Source organism: Hypanus sabinus, chromosome 4, assembly GCF_030144855.1.
Source record: "Hypanus sabinus isolate sHypSab1 chromosome 4, sHypSab1.hap1, whole genome shotgun sequence".
Lineage (NCBI taxonomy): Eukaryota > Metazoa > Chordata > Chondrichthyes > Myliobatiformes > Dasyatidae > Hypanus > Hypanus sabinus.
In genome coordinates this window covers 142,458,819-142,482,540 of record NC_082709.1, presented here as the reverse complement: position 1 = coordinate 142,482,540, position 23,722 = coordinate 142,458,819, and the positions used below count along the sequence as shown (strand labels likewise).

Genomic DNA, 23,722 nt, shown 5'->3' with positions numbered 1-23,722 from the left:
GGAAAGCAGAGTTGAGAAGGGGTAGTGGATATTTGTTCTTTATGGTGATGCTATTCAGGCCTCGGTAGACAATGTAGTGATGGAGTGAACCGACTTTTTTCCCCACAAAGAAGAAACCTGCATGAACAGGGGAGGATGAGGTTTGGATTATGCCCACCGCGAGAGATTCATTTAAATAAGTCTCCATTGTTTCCCTTCCTGGTCGGGACAAGTTATACAGCCGACTGCTGGGTAGAGGGGCTCCGGGGAGAAGGTCAATAGCACAATAATAAGGGCAGTGTGGAGGCAGGGAAAGGGCCCATTGTTTGCTGAACACCTCTCCCAGTTCGTGGTACTCTGCTGGAACCTTGGATAGGTCGGGGGTCTCAGCAGCAGACGAGGTCGCGGTGACTTTCACAGGGGAAAGGGCCGATTGAAGACAAGTGGAGTGACAGAACGGACTCCAGCTGACTATCTTCCCAGTGGACCAGTCGATGCGAGGATTATGGCAGACCAACCAGGGATACTCAAGAACTATCGGAACTTGAGGAGAGGAAATTAAGTTAAATTGTACCTGCTCCTGATGGTTCCCGGAGAAAATTAGAGATGGGGGGGGGGGGGGGTGCGCAATGCGTGACCAGAGCCAGAAGTCTGCTGTCTGGTGCCCAGGCTTCCAGGGGGGTACCCAATGGCTTCCAAGGAATTCCAGCCCAGGAAGCAATGTCTTCATCCAGAAGGTTTCCCTCAGCACCAGAGTCCACTAGAGATGACAGAGGCAGGGATTGTTAGTTGTAACCTAAAGTTGCTGGGATCTGCATCTGGGTTCGGGGAACGGAAGGGAATGTTGTCTAGCTCACCAGGATCCCCTTTTCAACTGGTGAGCCTTCCATCTTTGGCCGAATGGGGCAGGTAGCTCGGAAGTGGCCAGACTGGCTGCAATATAGACACTCTCCTGGCCTCAATCTCTGGAGTCGCTCAGCGGGAGAGGCAGTTCCGTCCCAGCAGCATGAGTTCCTCTCCCGGGGCGGTGGAAATGGCCAGGCCGGAGCTACTCTTGGAGCAGGAGGAGGAGAGAGGTTTACTCTTGCAGAAGGTGGAAACAAGTGCCGTGGAGTGGCCAATGCTGGTGGACGACCAGATCTTTCCCTATGGCATTCTCGAAGACAATTGGTGGCTAGAGTGCTCGAAGAATCCAGGCTGTCGGTGTCGTCTCTTGCCAACTCGTCTTCCACCCTGTTGCTGAGACCATCCCAAAATACCTCTTGGACTACATCGTCATTCCACCTTGAGTCAGCTGCTAACGTCTGGAACTGCACGGAATACTCGGCAACACTGCGGGAGCCCTGACAGAGGGTAAGTAGACTCTTAGCGGCATCTTTACCACAGATGGGGTGGTCAAAGGTCTTTCTTTTCTCTGTGATAAAGGTGAGAAATGAAGAGCAGATATCTGGTTGATTGTCCCAAACAGCTGTAGCCCACGCTAAGACACTTCCCCGCAATAACCCCATGATGTAAGCTACCTTTGACTTGTCTGTGGAGTACGTGGATGACTGCTGATCGAACACCAAGGAGCATTGCAGAAGGAAGTCCCGGCACTTCCCCAAATCCCCAGCGTAGTGTTCTGGTTCAGGTACGTGCGGCTCTCTTGGCGGTGGTGTTGTTGACACGTAGGGGGTTGCCACTACAGACTGTCTGGACTGGTTTGACAGAGTTCCAGGAGAAGATGGAGTAAGGTTAGTGGATAAACAGTCCACCTGGTCACCGAGCTTCGTTATGTTAGTGGACAGGGAATGGAGGTTCTCCGTGACACCTGAGTTGAAGTTGATAGTGCAGACTCAGTAGGGAGCCCTGGCTGGTGAGGACTTGTTGCAGGATCTTCCTGTCCGCAGGGTCCATTGTGGCCAGTTCGTTGTGTTATAAAGAGCAAAGGAAGCAAACCCATATGCAGGACACAGGCATGGAGATTGAGTTTGGATGTTAACTCGGGTGTAAACGCCAAACAGCAAGCAAAAGGGATCTTGACATGGAGTCCTGATATGGTACCTTGACATGGAGACTTGACATGGAGCCTTGACTCAGAAACAGAGTCTCATAGGTCAACCTTGGAACTGGAACTAAACTTAGAACAAACGGTTCTAAACAGTCAGGAAACATAGTTACTCACAGGAAAAAGACCAACTAACTGGCAACTAGTGGTTGTAACGCCAGGGTTCTTACACTGCAGGCCTTGATAGAAACCAGGTGTGCCGTCATCAAAGAGAATTAGCATTAAATGGGAAATTAACGGTCGCAATCAAGGCACAATCAAAGGAAATTAGGAGCAAAATAATGAATTAATGATCAGGACCATGACACACGCAAGGTTCAGCTCATTGCTTAAGATGAGACACATGGAAGGGGTTCTTAGTGTCAATTGTTCCTTTAATTGTTTTTATAATATCTTAAACTCAAGTAACAATAATTCACCAGAGAATAAAAAATAAAAATTTTCATCAGCGAATGAGTAAGATGTGAATTTTATTTTTTAGAATTAATTTTAATCTGTCTGGAAACCGAAAGCAACAAAAACATGTGTCAACAAAAAGAAACAACAAAAAATACTGTTTCTTTATGTCATCCCTTCACTTACTAGCCTATTGTAAATGTAGGTAGACAGGTAGAGATGCCTGTCTTGAGTCTTGGCGTAAGTCACAAATCTTTATCTTGCTTTGGTCTATCAGGAGCACCCAAAGGGTGGCTAATGGACACTTTGAGGTCACGGCTGATGTCTTTGAGGAGAATGAAGAAGGGAAACAGGTAATATCCATCCGCTTGTGATGCTTATGAAATAATATTTAAGCAATTTACCAATTTCCCCTTTCACCAAGAAACAGAATCAGACTTAATATTACCAGCATTCATTATAGTTCATTATAGTTCATGATAGCGTTCATGGGTTCAATGTCCATTTAGAAATTGAATGGCAGAGAGGAAGAATCTATTCCTGAACTGCTGAATATGAGTTTTTGAGCTTCTGTGGCTCATTCCTGACATTAACAGTGTGAAGAGGCCATGAGCTGATTGTTGGAGATCCTTAGTGTTGGACCCCGCCTTCCCAAGGCACCGCTCCTCAAAGATGTCTTGGGTACTCTGGAGGCTAGTGCCATGATGGAGCTGACTGACTTTACAAATTTCTGCAACTTATTTTGATCTTGTGCAGTGGTCCACCATACCAGATGGTGATGCAGCCAGTCAGAATGCTCTCCATGGTACATATGTAGAAATTTTTCAGTGTTTTAGTTGACAAACCAAATCTCCTCAAACTCCTAATGAAATATACTAGCTGTCTTGCCTTCTTTATAGCTGCATCAATATGTTGTGTTCAGATTAGGTGCAAGTTAGCAGAGATATTGATACCCAGGAACTTGAAATTGATCACTTCTGATCCCTCTATGAGGATTGGTGTGTGTTTTACCCTTCAAGAAGTCCACAATCAGCTCTTTGGTCTTGAGTCCATCTGTCCCTGATCATTGGTGCCACAGCACAAAATGTAAGGCCATTCCAAAGTCAAAAATCTGAACCAAATAAATGAAATCATGTTATATTGTATAGAAATGTAATACAATCAACTACATGGTTTTTTTCAAAGTCTGGTTCCAAGAGCCTTTGCTCTAATACTGTCCTAGCCCAGTGTTTGTAACATGGCTAGTGAAAGGCTGCTTTCAAACAAATTGTATTTATATGGCACCATGTGACATCCCAAGAATCTTAACAAAAGTATGATTAATCTTAACACAGAAACTCTTAAGGAGATTATATGATAATGCCTTGGTCAAAGGGCTATGATTTAAGGAAGATTTTAAAGATGGAGATGTGAAGATACTTAGGGAGGGAATTCTAGAACTATTATCTCGGTAACTGGAAGCACGGCAATCAAATTTACGGATACATGCTCAAAGTTCCAGTAAGTAGGGAGCATCAATGTATCAGAAGGCTGGAGGTTATTAAGCTAGAGGTAAAACTCATTGAAACATGGCATATAAGTTATTAACAACAAATGTGATAGTGGAACAAAAAGCTAAGGATCTATTAGCAGGACACATGGAAAAGTAGACAGATAAGTTGGACGACAAAAGAAATTGGCAATACTTGATCAACTACATTCAAATGTTAGTATTGAATAAGTAAATGGGTGGAGTTCAAGCTGAAATATGGCTTAAAGAAGTCCAGGAATAACAGAAAACATTCTTGGTTTCAGGATTTTCAAATGAGAGATTAGTTGTTTATGGTGTTGTGATATTGATTAAGGCAAATTGAGAAATTAGAGGGATTATCGAACAAATCCATTTGTACTGAAATGCAGGACAATGCTGAACAAGTCATAACCATAAGGCCAAAAGACATTAACACATAGGAGCAGAATTAGGCCATTCAGCTCATCAGGTTTGCTCTGCCATTCCATCATGGCTGATCCCGGATCCCACTCAACCCCACACACCTGCCCTCTCGCCATATCCTTTGATACCCTGACTGATCAGGAAATGATTATACCCATGGACTTGGCCTCCACCGCAGTCTGTGACAGAGCATTCCACAGATTCACTACCCTCTGACTAAGAAAACTCCTCTTTACCTCTGTTCTAAAAGATTGCCCCTCAATTATAAGGCCGTGCCCTCTAGTTCTGGATACCTCCACGATAGGAACATCCTCTCCACATCCACCCTATCTAGTCCTTTCAACCTTCAGTAGGTTTCAATGAGCTCCCCCTTCATTTTTCTAAATTCCAGTGAGTGCAGGCCCAAGATTGTGAAAAGTTCCTCTCATGTTAACCCTTTCATTCCTGGAATCATCCGTGAAACTCCTCTGGACTCTCTCCAATTACAACGCATCCTTTCAGAGATGTGGGGCCCAAAACTGTTGGCAATACTCCAAGTGTGGTCTGACTAGTGTCTTACAAAGACTCTGCATTATCCCCTTGCTTTTTTATTCTATTCCCCCTTGAAAAAAGTGCCAATACTGCATTTGCCTTCTTTACCACAGACTTAACCCTTAACCTTTTGAGAGTTTTGCATGAGGACTCCTAAGTCTCTTTGCTCCTCTGATGTTTGATCCTTCTCCTCATTTAGATGCTAGTCTGCACATTTGTCCCTTTGCAGTGTCGTACATTTCCCAACACTGTATTCCATATGCTATTTTTTTAACCCATTCTTCCAATTTGTTAAGTTCTGCTGCAATCAATTTGCTTCCTCAGCACTACCCATGCCTCCACTTATCTTTGTCTCATCCACAAACATTGCCAAAGAAGCCATCAATTCCATGATCCAAATCATTGACAATGTGAAATGTAGCAGTCCCTATACTGACCTCTGAAGAACACTAGTCACTGGTAGCCAACCAGAAAAGTCCCCTTTTATTCCCATTTGCTGCCTTCTGCCTGTCAGCCATTACACTATCCATGCCAGGTTCTTTCCTGTAATGCCATAAGATTTTATCTCAAGCAGCCTTATGTGTGGCACCTTATCACGTCTTCTGAAAATCCAAGTAAATGACACCCACTGCCTCCACTTTGTCCACACTGCCTGTTATTTCCTCAAAGAACTCTAACATTTCTTTCAGGCAAGATTTCCCATTGTAGAAACTATGCTGACTTTGACTTATTTTATCATTAGTCTCCAAGAACCCCAAAACCTCATCCTTAATAAAAGACTCCAACACTTTCCCAACCACTGAGGTTAGGCTAACTGGCCTATAATTTCCTTTCTTTTACCTTCCTCCCTTCTTAAAGAATGGAGTGACATTTGCAATCTTCCAGTCCTCTGGGACCATGCCAGAATCAAGTGCTGCTTGAAAGATCATGACCAATGCATCTGTTATCTCTTCAGCAACCTCTCTCAGGACTCTGGGATGTACTCCGTCTAGTCCAGGTGGCTTATCCACCTTAAGATTTTTGAGTTTGCCTAGCACTTTTTCCTTTGTAATAACAATGATACTCACTCCTACTCCTTGACACTCACTGACCTCTGGCACACTACTAGTGTCTTCCATAGTGAAAACTGATGCAAAGTACCCATTAAGTTCATCTGCCATCTCTTTGTTACCCCATTACTACCTTACCAGCATCATTTTCCAATGGTCCAATATCAACTCTTGCCTCCCTTTTACTCTTTATATAGTTGAAAAAACTTTTAGTATCCTGCTTTATATTATCAGCTAATTTTCCCTCATATTTCGCCTTCTCCCTTCTTATAGCTTTTTTAGTTACCTTTTGTTGGACTTTAAAAGCTTCCTAATCATCTAACTTCCTACTCACTTTTGTTGCCTTGTAGGCCCTTTCCTTGGTTTTTATTCTGTCCTTTATGTCCCTTGTCAGCCATGGTTGCCAACCCCTGCCATCTGAGAACTTCTTTCTCTGTGGGCCATGTCTATCCTGTGCCTTGTGAACTATCCCAGAAACTTCAGCCATCTCTGCTCTGTCATCATCCCCACCAGCATCCTCCTCCAATCCACCAGGGCAAGCTCCTCTCTCATGACCCAGTAATTCCCCTTATTCCATTGTGATGCTGATACATGTGATTTATGCTTCTCCCTCTCAATTTGCAGTATGAGTTCAATCATATTATGATCACTGCCTTCTTAACGTTCCTTTACGTTAAGCTCCCTAATAAGATCTGGGTTATTACACAACACCCAATCTAAGAACGCCTTTTCCTGAGTAGGCTCACGGACAAGCTGCTCTACAAAGTCACCTCTTTAGGCATTCAACAAATTCCCTCTCTTGCGATCTGACACCAACCTGATTTTCTCAATCCTCTTGCGTATTGAAGCAAAAGAGTCTGCTTCTAGGCTTATATAAACCCATGATTCTATCTTCCCAGGAATACAGGCTGTCAAAACTGTTTGATAAATTTAATATTTGTGAATATCATTTATAAAAGCTGAAACGATTAGACCAAGTAACAGAACGTTAGTCAGTCTAATGCAGGGGTGGGCAAACTTTTTCACTTGTGGGCCACAAAGGGTTCTAAAATTTGACAGGGGGGCCGGACCAGGAGCAGATAGACGGAGTGTTTTGGTAATACACCTCATAAGAGAAAATAAAATATCATGGGATATGTAGAAAACATGTGCTTTAATATCAATTGAAAATGAACAAATGCATTACAACAAAATATCTGTCTTTGAAGTCCCATGGTATTTAGCTATGTATTGAAATGACTTTTAAAACACTGAAAATTAAATGAATAAAATACATCTTTTTTAATAGTAACAGTTATTATTTTAAAGCACTGAAAATTCTGTTATTCTTCAAGATACTATCATCATCACTCTCCTCCTGACTGTCTTTATTTCAAAAACGGTAGGAGATGCAGGTCTACTTGTCCTGCTCCTTCTTATTCAATTGTCCCTGTGCCAAAACTCAACAACGACCAGCACAAGGACAGAACAGTGACAGCGCACCAGTATGCGTAGCGCGTTATTTGATCTGGAGCGCATTTTTTATTTTGAGAACGTACGTGCATCTGCGCACTACTCATGTCCATCACTTAACAGAAATGACATGTAAGATGTAAGGCTTATTGAAAAAAATATTTTCAAATGCATTTTTTACATAACACAACGAAGAAACTTATTTTTAATTTCAGTGGGAACAGTGTTGTTGGTCTCCCTTTTTAGCCAGCGCATCAAAGTCTGGATTTAGTTTTGTTGTGGCGATTCTCAGGATGGATCTGAGGTGTTGGTCAGTTAACTTGGATCTGTGGCTGGCTTTGTTGATGTTCATGTCGCTGAACGCCTGTTCACACAAATAGGTCGAGCTGAACAAAGAGTAAAGCGCAAATGTGGGGTAATACGCTGTACCTCAACAAAGGTCAATGTGTAGCGGTGTGCTACATGCAGCGCTAAAATTACGACACAGAGTCGGTAACTGCAGTCGAAGAAAAGAACTTTATTCAAAATCCCCAGCCTCACTTTTAAGCCTCCCTCAACCTGCCCCCCGTGGCGCAGAGGCTCCAAAGCTCTGTGCTCGCAAATCCCCGCAGGCTATCTCCCTTAGCCGGAACGCTGGCTAATTGTGAGCCGGTTCGGATGTGCCAGGAAATGGGTCGCCACAAATGTATATAGAGTGCGTCATCTATTGGGAAAACGCCAGAATTGCGGGGAAAAAAACGTTAACAAGGTTTATTAATATAATTTCATCAAGTTCTGCGGGCCGGATTAAAAAGCTTAATGGGCCGCATATGGCCCGCGGGCCGTAGTTTGCCCATGCCTGGTCTAATGTCACAGGTGGGGAAGTAAATACATTTGGAGTATGAGTTGTAATCCAAATGGGCTTGTTACAGGCTATTTGTGAATGAGTGTCCAATGTCTCAACAAACCAAGCTCCCAGTCTCAGTTTTGAAACAGGTTGTTATGAGGTGCCCCCAACTTCATGATAGGAAACTTCTACATGTAGCCAATTTTGGATGTCACATTCTTTGGACACGCCAAAATGTTTGACCTTTTACCACCTTCACATTCAAATGCAATTAAAGGTGGATAGTAAGTTGTGGCAGTACTAAAGAGAATTTTTTTTGTAAGTCAGTATCTTAAGATTTTTCTAGAGACTTCTGCCCTGCTTTCTGCAACATAAATGTTAGATAACACTGGGAAGCACAGTGTTTTGTGTCATCATGAGTTTGCAGTGCCACCATGTGGAGGGATTGTGACATGCACTGAATATTCACAACTCTGACACAATTTTAGATGGAGAGAGAATACAACTAGGAATAAAACAGAAAATGCTGCAAATGCACAATAAACCAGACAGCATCTGTGAGAAGCAAGTCATATTTGCAGTGAATGATATTTTAAAAGAGGTAAACCTTATCACTGAACATGTCGTGGAATAAATCTGCTTTTATTCATGAAAAGGATTAATACAAGGGTCAATATAATAATTCATATTTTTCACATTCTATTTTAGGGACTTCAAATATACAAGGCCCTCCAAGCTTGAATATTGATGTAGATTGGTGGCTTTCTGATTTGACCCAATTGAAGTGGACTAAGGCAGAGGGTAAATCATCAATCTCACCAAAATGATTTTTTTGTTTGCTAAGGAATTTAGGATCAGCTGGACAATACAAATACAGTAGCTGTATCAGGATGTTGTATATTGACTACAGCTCAGCACCTAACACAATCATTCCGATTCTGAATGAAGAGCTCCAGAACCTGGGCCTCTGTACCTCCCTCTGCAACTGGATCCTTGATTTTATAACTGGTAGACCACAATCTGTGCAGATCAGGAACAACATCTCCACCTCGCTGACAATCAACACTGGCACACCTCAGGGGTGTGTGCTTAGGCCACTGCTCAACTCTCCCTACACCCATGACTGTGTGGCTAGGCACAGATCAAATGCCATCTATAAATTTGTGACAATACACCCATTGTTGGCAAAGTTTCAGACAGTGACATGAGGGCATAGAGCAGTGAAACATATCAGCTAGTTGATGGTGCTATAGCAATAATCTTGCAGACTTTGGTCTCAGTATCTGTGAGGATTTAATCGTGACCCAACTTATTGATGCAGCTCCGAAGAAGGCATGAATATGGCTATACTCCATTAGGAGCTTGAGGAGATTTGGTGTGTCTCCAAAAATACTTGCGAATTTCTACAGACGTACCATGGGGAGTATGCTAACTGGCTGCATCATCATCTGCTATGGGGCAGGGTGTGCAGCTACTGCACAGGAAACTGCAGAGAGTAAACTGCAGAGAGTTGTAAACTTCATCAACTTCAGCACAAGCACTAGTGTCCATAGTATCCAGGACATCTTCAAGGAGCAATGCTTCAAAAGGGTGGTGTCCATCAATAGGGACCCTCATTGCACAGGTCAGGCCTTATTTTCATTGCTATCATCAGGAAGGAGGTACAGAAGTGTAAAGACACACACTGGACAATTCAGGAACAGCTTCGTCTCTGTCATCAGATTTCTGATTGGACATTGAACCCTTGAACACTTCTTGTTTATTTCTATTATTGCACTACCTATTTAGTTTAACTATTTAATACATGTACTTACTGTAATTCAGTTTTTTCACTATTATTATGTATTACATTGTATTGCTGTTGCAAGAACAACAAATTTCACGGCATATGCCAGTATTATTAAACCTGATTCAGATTCCAGTTCTAATTCTGAACTCAACTTACATGAAATGACAATCCGGTTTACCCTGAGGAGAGAGGATGTGGTCAGTGCGAAAGAACAGTGTTTGTGTGGAGCATGGAATTGGTGGCATTGATGCAATGTCCACACCAGGCTGGATTTTGAAGCAGAATTAATGGCAAGGCCATCTGTCCTTCCCGTTACTAAGGAGCAAATTTGATATGCATTATTGAGGTGCACACAACCAGAAGAGATGTTACAACCTCAAAATCCAGCTGGTGGATCACCTTATTCTGTGCATGGCACAATCATTCCATTACACTCTCCTACACCATCTGCATTTCTCTCAGATTGACCACATGTAGGACAGCTCAACACATTATGTTGAACACATTGGTCATCATCAACTAAATTAATCTACTTACTAACACTCTCACTCCAGGTGCCAGTCTACAATCTACAGAATCCACCTGCTGAAGACAAACATGCCACTCTGACGGAGCAGACTGAATTAACACACTGAATTATGATGGCAGGATAGACTAAGGACACTGGCAGGAAGACAGCAGCGAGATCACAAATGCACACATCCTGATAAAGGATAATCTAACTTCCACAAAGCTTCTAGCAATAACTTTTTAATCTGTTAGAAATTTTTAAAAAGGTGTTAATTTGATATTTTTACCATTTTTATTTTTGCATAATGAATGGTATTAATATTTCATGTCAAAACTTTAAACCAGGACATATGAAAGGTATTCAACTTGGAACATTATCTGTATTTCCTCCCACAGATGCTAGCTGACCTGTTATGTATCCCCAACATTTTATGTTGTTATTTTAAATTCAAACATCTGCCACTTACTTTTTGTTTTTTGAAGTTTCTTCCACGTATTTTTCAGTTGCAGGAATTTGTGCTTTTATTTTCATTTCTTTTGGATTTTTATTATCCACTTGTTCCTTATAAATTGATTACAGCCTTTTTTGAATATCTTCCAATGAACTGTGGTGTTTACTTGTTGCTAGTTTTGCCTCGTTTACCAAGGACAGTTTGTTTTACCTCATTACAGCTTTCCACAAAGTAGAAGGATTCACGGACTGTATTCGCACCCCTACAGAGATATCTTTGGCAGCACCTTGTCAGGACCACTTAGAAAAAACCCGGGGGGTTGGGAGCATCTCCATGACACCCATACACAACAACTAAGCATCCCATTGGCACAGTTTTTCATCAGCTCATTCAGGACCCTTTCACTCCTCTCTAACACTCTCCCATTATTGCAGCATCAAATCATGCAGTAACAATACTTCCCTGAAACTAAAAGAGTACTGCTTGTGTTGTGGGTTGTCACTTAAAGAGCAGGTCGCAAACTATTCTGTTCATTCCAATCTATAGAAATGGTAAACATTCTCCGTTAAAATTTAATTGCTTTTGTTACACGCAAGCAGAATAGACATTCGATTTCAATAGAATGTGATTCAGCTCTGCAAATCTTAAGTATTCAATAATACAAGAGGCCTGTTCTCAAAGGGAGAGCGTGGCTGCCAGTCTGAAACAACGTAGAGACGTTCCCACCAGGAAAGAGGGTAGTGGCTTGGTTTGTCATGACACAATCCACTTCAAGCTGGTAGAAATACGTTTACAACAGACAGACGCACTAGATCACGTTAACAACTGGAGATGCAGGATAACATCAATAATTTAGCTTTGCAACAGGATCTGGCATTCAGACCAGCCACAATAATGATCATAGAGTGTAGCAGAATCTCACAAGATTTAACAATCTAAGTGCATGGTGTCTGATTTATATTTCTTCTCTCCTGCTGGCGATGGCTCACATTCAGCTGAGCCTCACTGCATGCTGCAAGGAGAGTTATTGATGCACCATCAATAACTCACTCTGAGACGTAAGGCGAGATATCGGCTTTTATTGACCGGAAGAAGGAACCAGAAGTGAGTGCCCATCATACTACGTCCTGGAGACTGAGGCCGAGCATCAGGCCTCAGATCGCCTTTATACAGGGGCCTGTGGGAGGAGCCACAGGAGCAGTCAGCAGGGGGCACGTCCAGACAGGCACAGGTAGTTCACCAGAGTTACAGAATTACCATTCCCTGCCATTGAATTATTTCAAACGTTACACAACATTACAAGAGCTCTTCATGCCAAGGGAGAAAAAATATGCTGAGTTCAATTGGTATTTTTCAAAATTACAGGCCTCCTCAATGTTCAGGGATTGACTCCAGCTGAAATTCCATATGCCACAAGGCAAATGATCTAATTCAAAAAATGTGATCGGTGCAACAGGTAGAATATTTCACAAGTTAGTGCATGTTACGCTGGGCCCATGTTTTGCATTTCTGAACTAAATTCAATTCAGTAGGTTTTCCTGCTATTTCCACCTGGAATGTAACTTGAATAATCCTAACTGCTGTTGTAGCACCACTGATTGGAAGTTTGCTGCTATGATGGGTGTGGGGAGAATTTTCAGTGCAGCTGCAGGATTTAGTATCTATCCTTACCATAAAATGTATCTAAATAATAATGCAAAATCGTTATGCATCCATTTATTTAATATCATTGTCAAGCATCTGCTACATATAGAAACTTCAGAAACACATAAAATAATATTCTTAAATAAAATACAAACTTAATCATATTAATATATACAAATTTCATTCACAATTCACTTCTGTTCCACTGCAAATATGTACAGGCTTGTTTTGTTGCCTTTGAAATGATATATTTTCACAGATGTGTTGAAACCTTGCACTTCTGTACCTTAAGGTTGAAGTATTTAAGTTTGAATTTATTTCAAGTAATTTAGAATTATTTTTAAGGTAATATGTAATGAAGATAATGTGAAAATATTTTCAACCTTTTTTCTCATAATATTGATTCTGTTGTTTTACTCTAACTTGTTAATGCATTGGTTTTCATTGGTTTTCCCTTGTACTGGTGATATGTCAGGTCACTGCCCACTTGTCTGACTTGTGCAGCCCATTTCTGTAAACACAATCTAATGATATCTGGTATGTTCAACCCAACAAGATGTGAAGATCTGTTGAAACATAATCTGCTAGGCAATTAGTTTGGCACACTGATGCTGCTATCATGTCAGATGTTTTACATGTGTGCAGGTCATGGAGAGCCATCAAGTAACAGTCATATAACACACACACACAGTTCTTCCTGCACCATGTCTATGCCGACTATTAAGTATGTAGTCTGCAGTCTTCCAGGAGCTGGCCATTCAAGTGCTTGCTTAAACAGTTCTTAAAGGTGTTCCAGACTTCAAACATCTTTTGGGTGAAAAAGATCTTCCTCAGATCCCCTCTAACCCTCTTACCTCTTGCCTTAAACTAACACCCATCAATTTTGGGTATCTCTATTCTAGGAACTGTTTCTGTCTATTTAGCGGATCTACACTCATAATTTCCTCCACCAGGTCCTTCCTCAGCCTGCTTTGTTCTATGGAAACCTTGCCCAGTTTCTTAGTCATACCCATAACTGAAACACTTCTTCCTATGTAACATCCTAATGAATCTCCGGCGAACTGCTCCAATACAATCACATATGTAGGTGCTACTATTCACTGTATAGGCCTTAAGAGTCTTTCCGAACTGCATCACCTCACACACATCAGGATTAATTTCCAACTGCTTTCGCTCTGCCCAACAGATCGATATCATTCTGTAGTCTTGGACTATCCTTCTCAGTATGAATACTACAGACTTCCATGTCATCTGCAAACTTACAGATTATATGACCTATATATCCAAACTGGAATAGATATATGTATTCAAGTGAGAGTGTTGACTCAAATCAGATTTAGCTCTCATACACAAACTCATACACAGAGACAACAAACAGTTTTGATGTTACATTCTGAAGTTTGATTGCACTTTGATACAATTAATTACTTTTTGAAAATAAAATATAATAATTTACATATTATTGAATGCACTTATTGTTCTACTGGAAAGCATATACTGTAATTACAAAACCTCCCTTATTACTTAGGATTTATTTGAATATTCCTTGAAGAACTTTGGCATGGGGTCTCACATTTTAATGAGAACCTTAAACAACAGTCCAGAATAAAACTACTTTCTTCTACTTATTATTTTAACTAAGTAAAATAAAGGCTAAGAATTGTGTTGAAGATAGCAGAAAGACAATTATCAGAGGATATATAATTTTAAAGAGAATGTTTTCCAGAAATCAAGAAATATGTACTCAATACAATTGTCATAAATACTGTACACAATTAAAAGTCAGCATTTTCTAATACTGATACAAAGAGCAGAGAAATATTTTCTCATCTATTACTTTTGTCATTAGCAGTAGTTCCCTTTTTGTGAGCATCTTTAAAATGAAAGATTGATGTGGCATTATAAATATTTTGGCCTGCAGGATAGCACCAGAAGAACAAGTTATGGAAACCGAGGACACATTACAGGCAATTTCTACCTGTTCTACCAAATACGTCTGGGTGTAATAGACCCCAAGTAGGGCTTCAGGCTGGAAAGCTGGTTTTGAAAAGTTTTCCTTAATGTCTCACTGAAATGTATTTGCAGTTGAAACGTGGCAAAATGCTCACCTTTTACGGGAATTATAAAAAACAGATTCTGTCTCAGGCACATCTGTTATTTATATGTTTACTACGTCAAAACAAAATGGATACATATATATATATATATATATATACTAAAGAAATGGTCATCTCTTTTGCAGCTCAAGGTTTCATCTAACTCTGAGATTCACTAATAGGTTCGGGGCCCTGTTCATGATCATTGGCATTATTTGGCTCCAAGCCGGCCTTTTCTGTGGATCCAGAAGATTTGCAGCAGTCACTTCTCAAACAAGTAAAGTGAATACAAGCCAGTAATACTTTGGAAATACTGGAGGCAAAAAGTTTTTTACATGGGTGGCAGAATTGGTAAAATACAAGCATAAAAAATATTGCAATGCAGTAGCCTACTAACAACTGCATGACCAACAGAGGGGCACATATGTAGCTATAAATATCAGTTCTGTATATATACCACAGGAGAAGAAGAACAGAATTTTCAATGAATCGAAACATATAGTAGACAGCTTGTCCATACCAGTTCTGTGACTTATTGATTAAGTCTGCATCACTTAACTTGAGTTGAACTGCAGACCAACAAAACATATTAATGCCAGCATAAAGAAATGTAAGGCAACACAATACTATAGTTGTACCCACTCTGGTAAAAGTTTTTTCTATGTTCTCGGGGAAAGGGGACTTGCTCCTCCAGAACAATATCCACGGATAGAGGAAAAATGTGAAAAGGTTGAGGAGAACCACAGGAAGGATCCAGATCTGTAGGACAGAGCTGAAAAGTACCAAAACAACAACTCTGGTAGCAATCTCAAAGCTTCTCCACAAGAATATGCAAACATAGGCTGCAGGCTTCATATGCACCTCATATTCATCATACTTGATTTTGATAGCAAGGATATTGCACCGCAAGGCTCCATACACAATGGTGAGCAGAGAAATAACCATTAATACTCCTAAAAGTGAAAGAGGACACACAACATTGACATCATGCTAGCAGGCAGAGCACCAATTTACAAGGATTACAAGAATCAATTTTCAGGTAAATGTACGAAAGTCTTATCTGTCAAATTTCATAGAGTTCTTGAGGTAACAACAGTGTGCATTGATGCAAGAAATACAATGAATAATCTACATTTAAAAAAAAAAGGCACCAGATTAAAAAGGCATTCAGAGGTAAAATCGCATATTTTTTTTTCCACTGGAACGTTAGGCCTAACCATACTCAGTTTATTTCTGAGAATTTTGCACTGCATCTGTAGCTCTGATGGACAGTCATAAGAATCATCACAGAATTTCACCCACCAAAGAATTAAAACGTACAAGGAATAGACATAGGAGACGAGGAGTAGAATGATGACCCAATTTGTAACTTACCTTTGTTTGATTTGCTGGTTACACTTTAATTAGAACATGGAACAGTATGCACTGGACAGGCAATTTGGCCCACAGTGTTGTGCCGAACTTTTAACCTGCTCCAAGATCAATCTAATAACTAAATTTCAAAATAGCAGAACAAAATCATCATTAAGAATTCAAAGTTCTGCTTTAATATATATTTTTTAGTTTCTTCAAAGTGGCCCACAAAAGAACTGCTCCCAATAAAGGAGGCTACTAGGATCACGAATATAGAATTGTATGAGCCTTGAAGCACTACAGAGGAAACTATTTGTTCCAGCAAGGCTACATCATCCCTCTGCCAGACCAATCCAGTCAGTCCCATTCCCCAGCTCAGTCCCTATAACCTTCTTCTCCATTAAGTATTAATCAATTCTTTTCTGTGTCCATCGTCTGTTCAGGCAGTGAGTTCCAGATCATAGAGTCATACAGTCAGCACAGTAACAGGTCCTTTGTTCTGACTGCTCCATAGAGTCATACAGTCACAGAGTCATGTGGCGCAGCAGTCGGTCCTGACTGGTCCATGCTAATCAAGATTCACATCTAAGCTTGTTCTATTTGCCTGTTGTTTGGCCAAAATCCCTCTAAACATTTCCTCTCCACATATCTGTCCAAATATCTTTTAAATGCTGTTAATGCCTGTCTCATCCACATACAGACCACCCTCTGGGTGGAAACACCGCCTCTCAGGTTCCGATTAAATAAATTCCTTCTCACCTTAAACTGACAGCTTCTATTGTTTTGATTCTCCAAGCCTAAATAAAAGACTATGTGCATTCACTAAGCTCCTCATAGTTTTACTGTATGCACCTCTATGCGATCACCCTCATTCTCAAACACCCCAATGAAAAACGTCCCAACTTGCTCAACCTCTCTCTGTAATTCAGTTCATCAAGTTCAAACAACATCCTCATACATGTAAATCTCCTCAGCACTCTTGCCAGCTTAATGATATCTTTCCTGTAACATGGCAGCGAAAACTGAACACAGTATTCCAAATGTGGTCTCGCCAGCGTCTTGAACAACAGCAAAATATCATCTCAACAACTATAATGTATCATCCCACTATTTCATGACTCCCTGCAATGGGATAAAGCCTTCCCTCAAACCACCATGACTTTTTTTTTGTTAATTCTCTATTTCTGCCAATGAGAACATTTATATTTTTGTTCTATTTATTAGGAGTTTTCATGATTTTGAACACCACTATAAAATCACGTCACTATTTTTGTATACCTAGGAGAACAATCCCAGCCTCTCCACTATGAGCACGTGACTTACAGTATCATTCTTGGGACTATTCCACTGAACATTTTCTGTATCCTCTCCAGAGCCACTACTTCCTTCCTACTGCACAATGACCAGAACTGGCCAAATAAAACTCATGAAAAGCTGTTTACAATACCACTTTTTTCATTGCAACAATCCATTTGTTCTTGCTTTTCAAAAGCAATGTATTAATTTTGTTAAAAATGCAGCCTATTTTTAAGTGTCATGTTCCTGTCCTGGCTTCTCCTTATAATAAAATCATAATTTGCTCAGTGTCCATTTCTCAGTTCACTTACATCATCAATAATAGGTTGCCTGGCCCAGCAGGTCCTACCTGGCAAGTGTTGCTACCTGGCAAGCACCTTTTTCCATTGGGGAATATTACTACATCCCTATTGTGGTAGAATTCAGTTATTAGCATCTTCAATGATGGATTTTTCTCTGGGTTTCACTTCAGCATTCAGACTCAGGGCTGAAAGTACAAAGCATAGAGCATCCAGGGTGAAGACTACCATAAATTTGATGTGATTTACATACCTGAAGCAAGCTGCTGATGGGTGTGTGGGCCCTGTCAATCTATAAGTAATTGAAATTCAATAAACTACAGATGCTGGAAACCTGAAATAAAAACAGAAAATGCTGGAAGCAGTAAACAGGTCAGGAGAATCTGTGGAAAGAGAAACAGAGTTAACATTTGAGGTCAAAAATCCTTCATCAGAATTTGCTTTGATATTTCATGGAGTTCTGGTTTTTTGAGTTCCTGGTCCAGCTCAAATTACCCTACAGTAGAGGCTGAAACTCTGTCCAAACCTAACGGGACCCAGCTGCATATGCTGGCTTCAGGTTGGGCCCCATTGTGTATCCAAAAAAGTTCATTCTTAGAGCTTTCTTGGGTTGGGCTGGGTTATAATTTCAAGCCTAAACAGACCTCTATGCTGCAGGTTTTAATGACACAACAGGCTTCTGAAAGGACACATGCTTTGTGACTACTGCAGTTGTTGAGAGTAGCCTAAATAGTGAGACCGTGCAGGGATCCCAACTCTGAGCTACTCTGTAAAATTTGTCCGGTTTCAGTGTCTGAGCAGGTGGCTTGGAAAGTTAAATGAAAAAATGGCATGTCTTCATTCTCTGTCCTTGTTACCAGCTATATCAATTTAATGTCAATCATCTAAACATGCAATTGGTCATCTTGCTTTAGCTAATGCTTCTGAGACCGGAAAGTAAGAGTCACATATTATCTTCATAAGATACTTCGGAGTAACTATGTGAGTTGCATACTCTGTCCTTTACCTCCTCTCTTCGAACTGTCCTGGTGAAACCAGAATTCACTTACTCTTCTTCCAGTTTAGCATTTGCTGCTCACAATGTGGTCTCATCTCCAATGGGGAAGCCAAACGCTGACTGAGTGACAGATTAGTAACAAGAGGTCTTTGACCTCAAAAACTGACCCTGCTTCTCCCTCCATAGACCTAATGAATGGTTTGAGCATTTTCTGTTGCAGATTGGGTGACTTGTTTTTGTGCAATTTCTCTCATCTCCAACTTCTTCCCGTTCTGATGAAGTAACAAACCTGAAAAATAAACCCTGTTTCTTTCTCTGCAGATGCTCTTTCCTCAGCCGAGTAGATCCCGCATCTTCTGTTTTAATTTCAGATTTCCAGCATCTAAAATAATTTGCTTTTCCTGAAGTTATTGTTGCCTGTATTATCCTGGAGGAAATTAAAAGCAATCATTAGTAAAACATGGTCCAGACCAGAAGACCCAAAATGTGATTGTCTAAGACACAGGGTGGTCACAAAGTGTCATAATAATGGGTGCAATTGATATCTGTCTGTTATGTCCTTGTTATTGGGACATTGCACACTATTGAATAGGCCTCATATCATTAAAGGGCTTTCCTTCTCATAACCCATTACTGTGAGGCACCCAAAGGAACTGACACAAGTCTGGGTCTGGGTCATGTTGCAGGATTTATGAGGGGAGAGGGGGCAGGGAGTTGGAGTTGTTGGGTGTAGTATCAGTTGAGGATGGGATCAGGTAGAAGGTTTTGGCCTTATAACCAGGATAGGTGGAGCAGATAGGCTGGCTGTGTTGACTGGTAAGGCTTGGTGAGAGTTGGGTATGGAGATTGGGACAAAGGTTAGGCTGAGAAGTCAGTGGAAAAGGGTGAGGTCAGGCAGCTGGCCTGTGATCAGGGCAAGTCTACAGCAAGTTAATGATTAGGAGTTGGAACTTTGGGATTTGTGTCCCCAGGAAATTGGAGAGTCGCTGTATTTTTTTTTAAAAACATGTACATATTATTCCTTAAAGTTACAATGACTAAGAAAACCTATTTGAGGCAAGTTGACAGCCTTAGACTGAAACCTGCTCGTTGACACGTTATGAATACCTGTTTCTACCGGCAAAATTTGCAGCTTGACTAATTTCCAGTAGCTATGTTTAGTTTAGTGCTGAAACAGCTAATAGATGTTCGTTGTCTGTATTTGCATACCTTACCATGGAGCTCCCAACCCCACGCTTAATGATAGTAGTCCACAGCATTAAAAAGTTTGGTAACTCCCACCCTACCAAATAAAGTAATCTTTCAACTGGCCCAAATGATACCCACCTCTCCCAGGAGTTACTATCTGTTGCTTTATGCTAACATACAGCTGAAGAGTAAGTTGAGGTGCAGAGCCTATGAAAGCCTGTATCACTGATGTCCGGTTAAAGGCAGCTCTGTGTGTGAACAGTCTGCCTTCAGCTTGGCCCACTTCTTTCTCGATTTCTTCAGGAGAGCCATTTTTCTTCATCTGTTTCTTTTTGGTAATACTGACGTAAGATTCTTCGACTTTACCGACATTTAGGTAGATGCAAAAAGCTTCAAGACATCTGAAAAATATTAAACAGAAAGTACATTAGAACTTCATCAATTTTGAAAAACCTTAGAAAATCAAAGCCTGCTCTGTTTTCCACTGTCAGTGAAAGACCTCATGCAGCACAGCTGTTGAATAATTACTGTAATACCCTGTGTGGACTTAATTAGATGCTGACTAAATGATGCCAAAAGTGCAGATTCTCCAGTGGACTGTCACAGACCTGCCAATCATGCTGTTTTGTTAATGATCCAGAAATTTTAACAGCATTTAGCATCCTCCCATCTTCACAAATATTTCCCTCTAAAATATGTCTTACTTAATACTTATTTCTGCTACATCATAGTTGGTTTTTATCAGCTTATTCTATTCATATGTGCCATCTGTAAGCAGTGGAAGTTTAATACTATCAAAGTATTTTTCTTGCCTGTGAGATAAGAGATACTTCAGGTCAGATACAGATCTCTATACACCAGCCTCCGATTTGCTGGCTTATTGCAAATGCATTTCATCTGATGAGTGTGGGTGCATAGATTCACTCTATTATTATTATTTGTAGAAGACCTTTCCATTTTGGTGTGCTTCAATTACAATGAATCATTAGAATAATTTAAAATAGGAATATTGCTGACATGGTCCAAGTGACACTGATCGCGGCGTGATTGTTGGTGCCAGGTAGTGTGGTCTGAGTATCACACAAACTGCTGATCTCCTGGGCACTTTCACACACAGCTGTCTCTAAGGTTTACAGAATGTGGCGCAACCCCCCCCCCCAAATAAAACGTGAGTGGCAGTTATCTGGGCAAAGACGCCTTGTTAATGAGGGGTCAGAGGAGAATGGCCAGACTGGTTCAAGCTGACATGAAGGCCCTGTTTTACATCACTGGTATGCAAAGGAGCATCTCTCAATGAATGAGGAACCTTAAAATGGACCGGCTACAGCAGCAGAAGACCATGCTGGCTTCCACCCCTGTACCTAATAATATGCCTACTGTACATGTAATAATAGGTTTATTAACAGGCAATATGACCTATACATTTTCTGGTATTTTCGTGTTTAACCATTTTTTTCTGGTGAAGATGTGAACAAATGCCCCTTTATAATTAATATTTGTTTTTTTTTCTCTCAGAGCGGGAGGATAGGGTTTATAATTCTACAACGATCCACTTTTTCACCACTACTGTTACGGACAAATCCCACAATTTGCTCATTATTACTCGTACCCCGATTCAATGCCAGGCATTGAGGATAATGAAATATTGGAAAAGAACAATGTCAGTTTAACCCATTCCGCCAGAATTAAGCCAACACTGGCAGCTGAGGGCGAAGGAAATTGCTTGTCGGAACGCGCCGTGATGGCTGCCAACACAACGTGCGCATCTTGCGGACTGACACACAACAAAGACCAACTGTGGACGGCACAGAAATGATCAGTCATTTTGCATTACTGCCTAATATTGGCGCCAATCCCTTCATTATATTATATTTTCAGTGATCTGTTATAGAAACATATTTTTCTATTTAATAGTAGGCTTTCTTAAAAAAACATTCGGAATAAGGTTCTTTGTGTTGATAATGGTTGAACTGGATAATGGTTAATGGTCAGTTCTGAAAAGGATAAAGACATTGGTGTTGAAAAGTACGAGAACACCGTGACAAGTCTCTTAGCAGGCGGAAGAACGGAATTAATTCAGAATTTTAGCGGTAATGTTTTTAAAAAAAATCAAAGAAAATGCCGAATGTAATGTGTCGGTAAATGGTACGACAGTTTGAAACACCCTGCATGATAGATCACTGTTCTGCCTGCTGTGTGCCGTTCATTACTCGGGTTTAAATCGCTAGAATGAACAATAGCAAATGATTTAGTACATGGGCACTTCGTACTTCTGCTGTTAGTAATTTTTAACGCAACTTTTAATACACGCATTTAAAAATCTAGTTGTTAACCTTCCCCAATTTGTCTAAAGGTCGCTGAAATTTAAAGGGATTGAAGGCAGGGGCGACTCCAGAGCGTTCGATGACCCATCTCCCGCTCCCGCATCACCCCACCCCCGTAAAACAATTGCCATTCGTCCTGTTAGTTTTAAAAACAAGATTCAGGTGACCACTCTTTCCCATTGATGACCCTCCCCTGCGGTTTGCATGTGCTGCTGTTATGACGCGACGGAGGCAAATGCGTGGATTTGGTTAGTGAAGCCTAATCTCGTCACACAGTTTCGGATTAAACGCTAATTGCCCACCTATTCAGACATTTTCGGTCGATGATGTGAATTCTCTTCCCAATTAATTAACATTGATATTTATTAACATTGACACGGAGACGCTGGAATACAAGAAACTGGAACACTTGCCGGTCCCATAATGACACGGCATCCCGGCCCATCCCCAGTCACATCGCTGATACTGAGAGAGGCTACCGTCCCCGACAGCTGGCCAACGTCCGTAAATAAAACTGATAGCCAGCTGGTTGGAAGGCCTACCTGACGAAAGGTCCCAGTTGTAGCAGGTGAAGAAAGAGCACCAGCGGTCGATCCCTACTCACATCCCGATGGACGAAGGTTAGCGTGAACTGGACCAGGATCGATGGCACCAGGGCGAAGATAAGAGTGAGCCCCTGCCATATTCTGTCCCCGGCCGATCTGTAGGTGCTGCTCAGATACAAGGCTGCGACCATCTCAGCAGCGAAGAGAAACACCGACACGAAAATTCCGCCCGGGGGGTTCATCCTCAGAGCGTTCGTTCGAAAGAAATGGGGATCAAGGAAATGGTTTTAACCGCGGAAGAAGCAGAATGTCTCCATTGTCTCCAGTGCTGTTTGCCGCTGAACTGCTGCAGACAGAAGGTGATTCGACAACCTCATATTGATTGTGATGTTCCACTAGAGGGAGCTATGGAGCCTTCAGACTGTATTGGACTTGACTTCGCTATGCATTTCATTGTTATCAGTTAATAGATTAGCGATGACAATGATAAAGACCCGAAGATAATTATATATAAGAATATTTTAGTAAATCTAGAGTGCTGGCGAAAGACCAGTCTTGTTTATATTGTGCAAATTTCAATGCATTGCCTATGGGATTTGCAAGTCGTGCGTTACTCATATGTGAAAATATTCGGCATTTAACTATGACAGGAGTCGGCAGAATTTTTCTTTCTTGTGCAGTTACTTAAGGATATAAAGAATGGAACTCAAAGTATATGCACGTACTGCGTGCCATCTGGATTTGTATATTTCAGAGAGTCTGGTTTTCTAATGAAAGATAAAAACTCTTTGTTTTGCCTAATATAGCAATTTCCACAAATAACAAAAGCAGCCAAACAGTTTGGGTGTTCACTTCCACAATCTTACCTCCAGCATTCCTCGGTGACGTTTTTGGACCTACATTTTCATTTTATTTATTTCATCACAGTTACATCTTCCAAAGACAAAAAGACACTTGGATGCACTGCATGCTGCTGATTGATGTCATCCCTTTATACAGGGCTAGTACTGTGCTGG

General features: G+C 41.0%; 1 protein-coding gene across 3 annotated transcripts; it reads right to left on the bottom strand.

The window, feature by feature from the left end:
• Positions 1 to 12,678: 12,678 nt before the first annotated feature.
• Positions 12,679 to 23,069, bottom strand: xk (X-linked Kx blood group (McLeod syndrome)). 3 transcript variants are annotated; one of them, XM_059968229.1, is made up of 3 exons: positions 22,704 to 23,069; positions 19,976 to 20,238; positions 12,679 to 15,657 (listed from the first exon to the last, which is right to left on the bottom strand). In XM_059968229.1, the coding sequence occupies exons 1-3, from the start codon at positions 22,946 to 22,948 to the stop codon at positions 14,864 to 14,866; spliced, it is 1,302 nt and encodes a 433-aa protein (XP_059824212.1). In that variant the 5' UTR covers positions 22,949 to 23,069; the 3' UTR covers positions 12,679 to 14,863. The 3 variants fall into 3 exon arrangements, with proteins under 3 accessions (XP_059824212.1, XP_059824214.1, XP_059824213.1); XM_059968231.1 differs by having other exon boundaries at positions 15,524 to 19,076; XM_059968230.1 differs by having other exon boundaries at positions 15,524 to 17,840.
• Between the last annotated feature and the right edge of the window lie 653 nt (positions 23,070 to 23,722).

Bases quoted from the DNA above. Each gene is read 5' to 3' on its own strand.
- xk (XM_059968229.1), bottom strand. From the start codon at position 22,948: ATGAACCCCCCGGGCGGAATTTTCGTGTCGGTGTTTCTCTTCGCTGCT. The intron at 20,239-22,703 runs GTAGGCCTTCCA...AATATTTTTCAG, and splicing joins CAACTGGGACCTTTCGTCAG to ATGTCTTGAAGCTTTTTGCA. The intron at 15,658-19,975 runs GTGGGTATCATT...TTTCACTTTTAG, and splicing joins GATAGTAACTCCTGGGAGAG to GAGTATTAATGGTTATTTCT.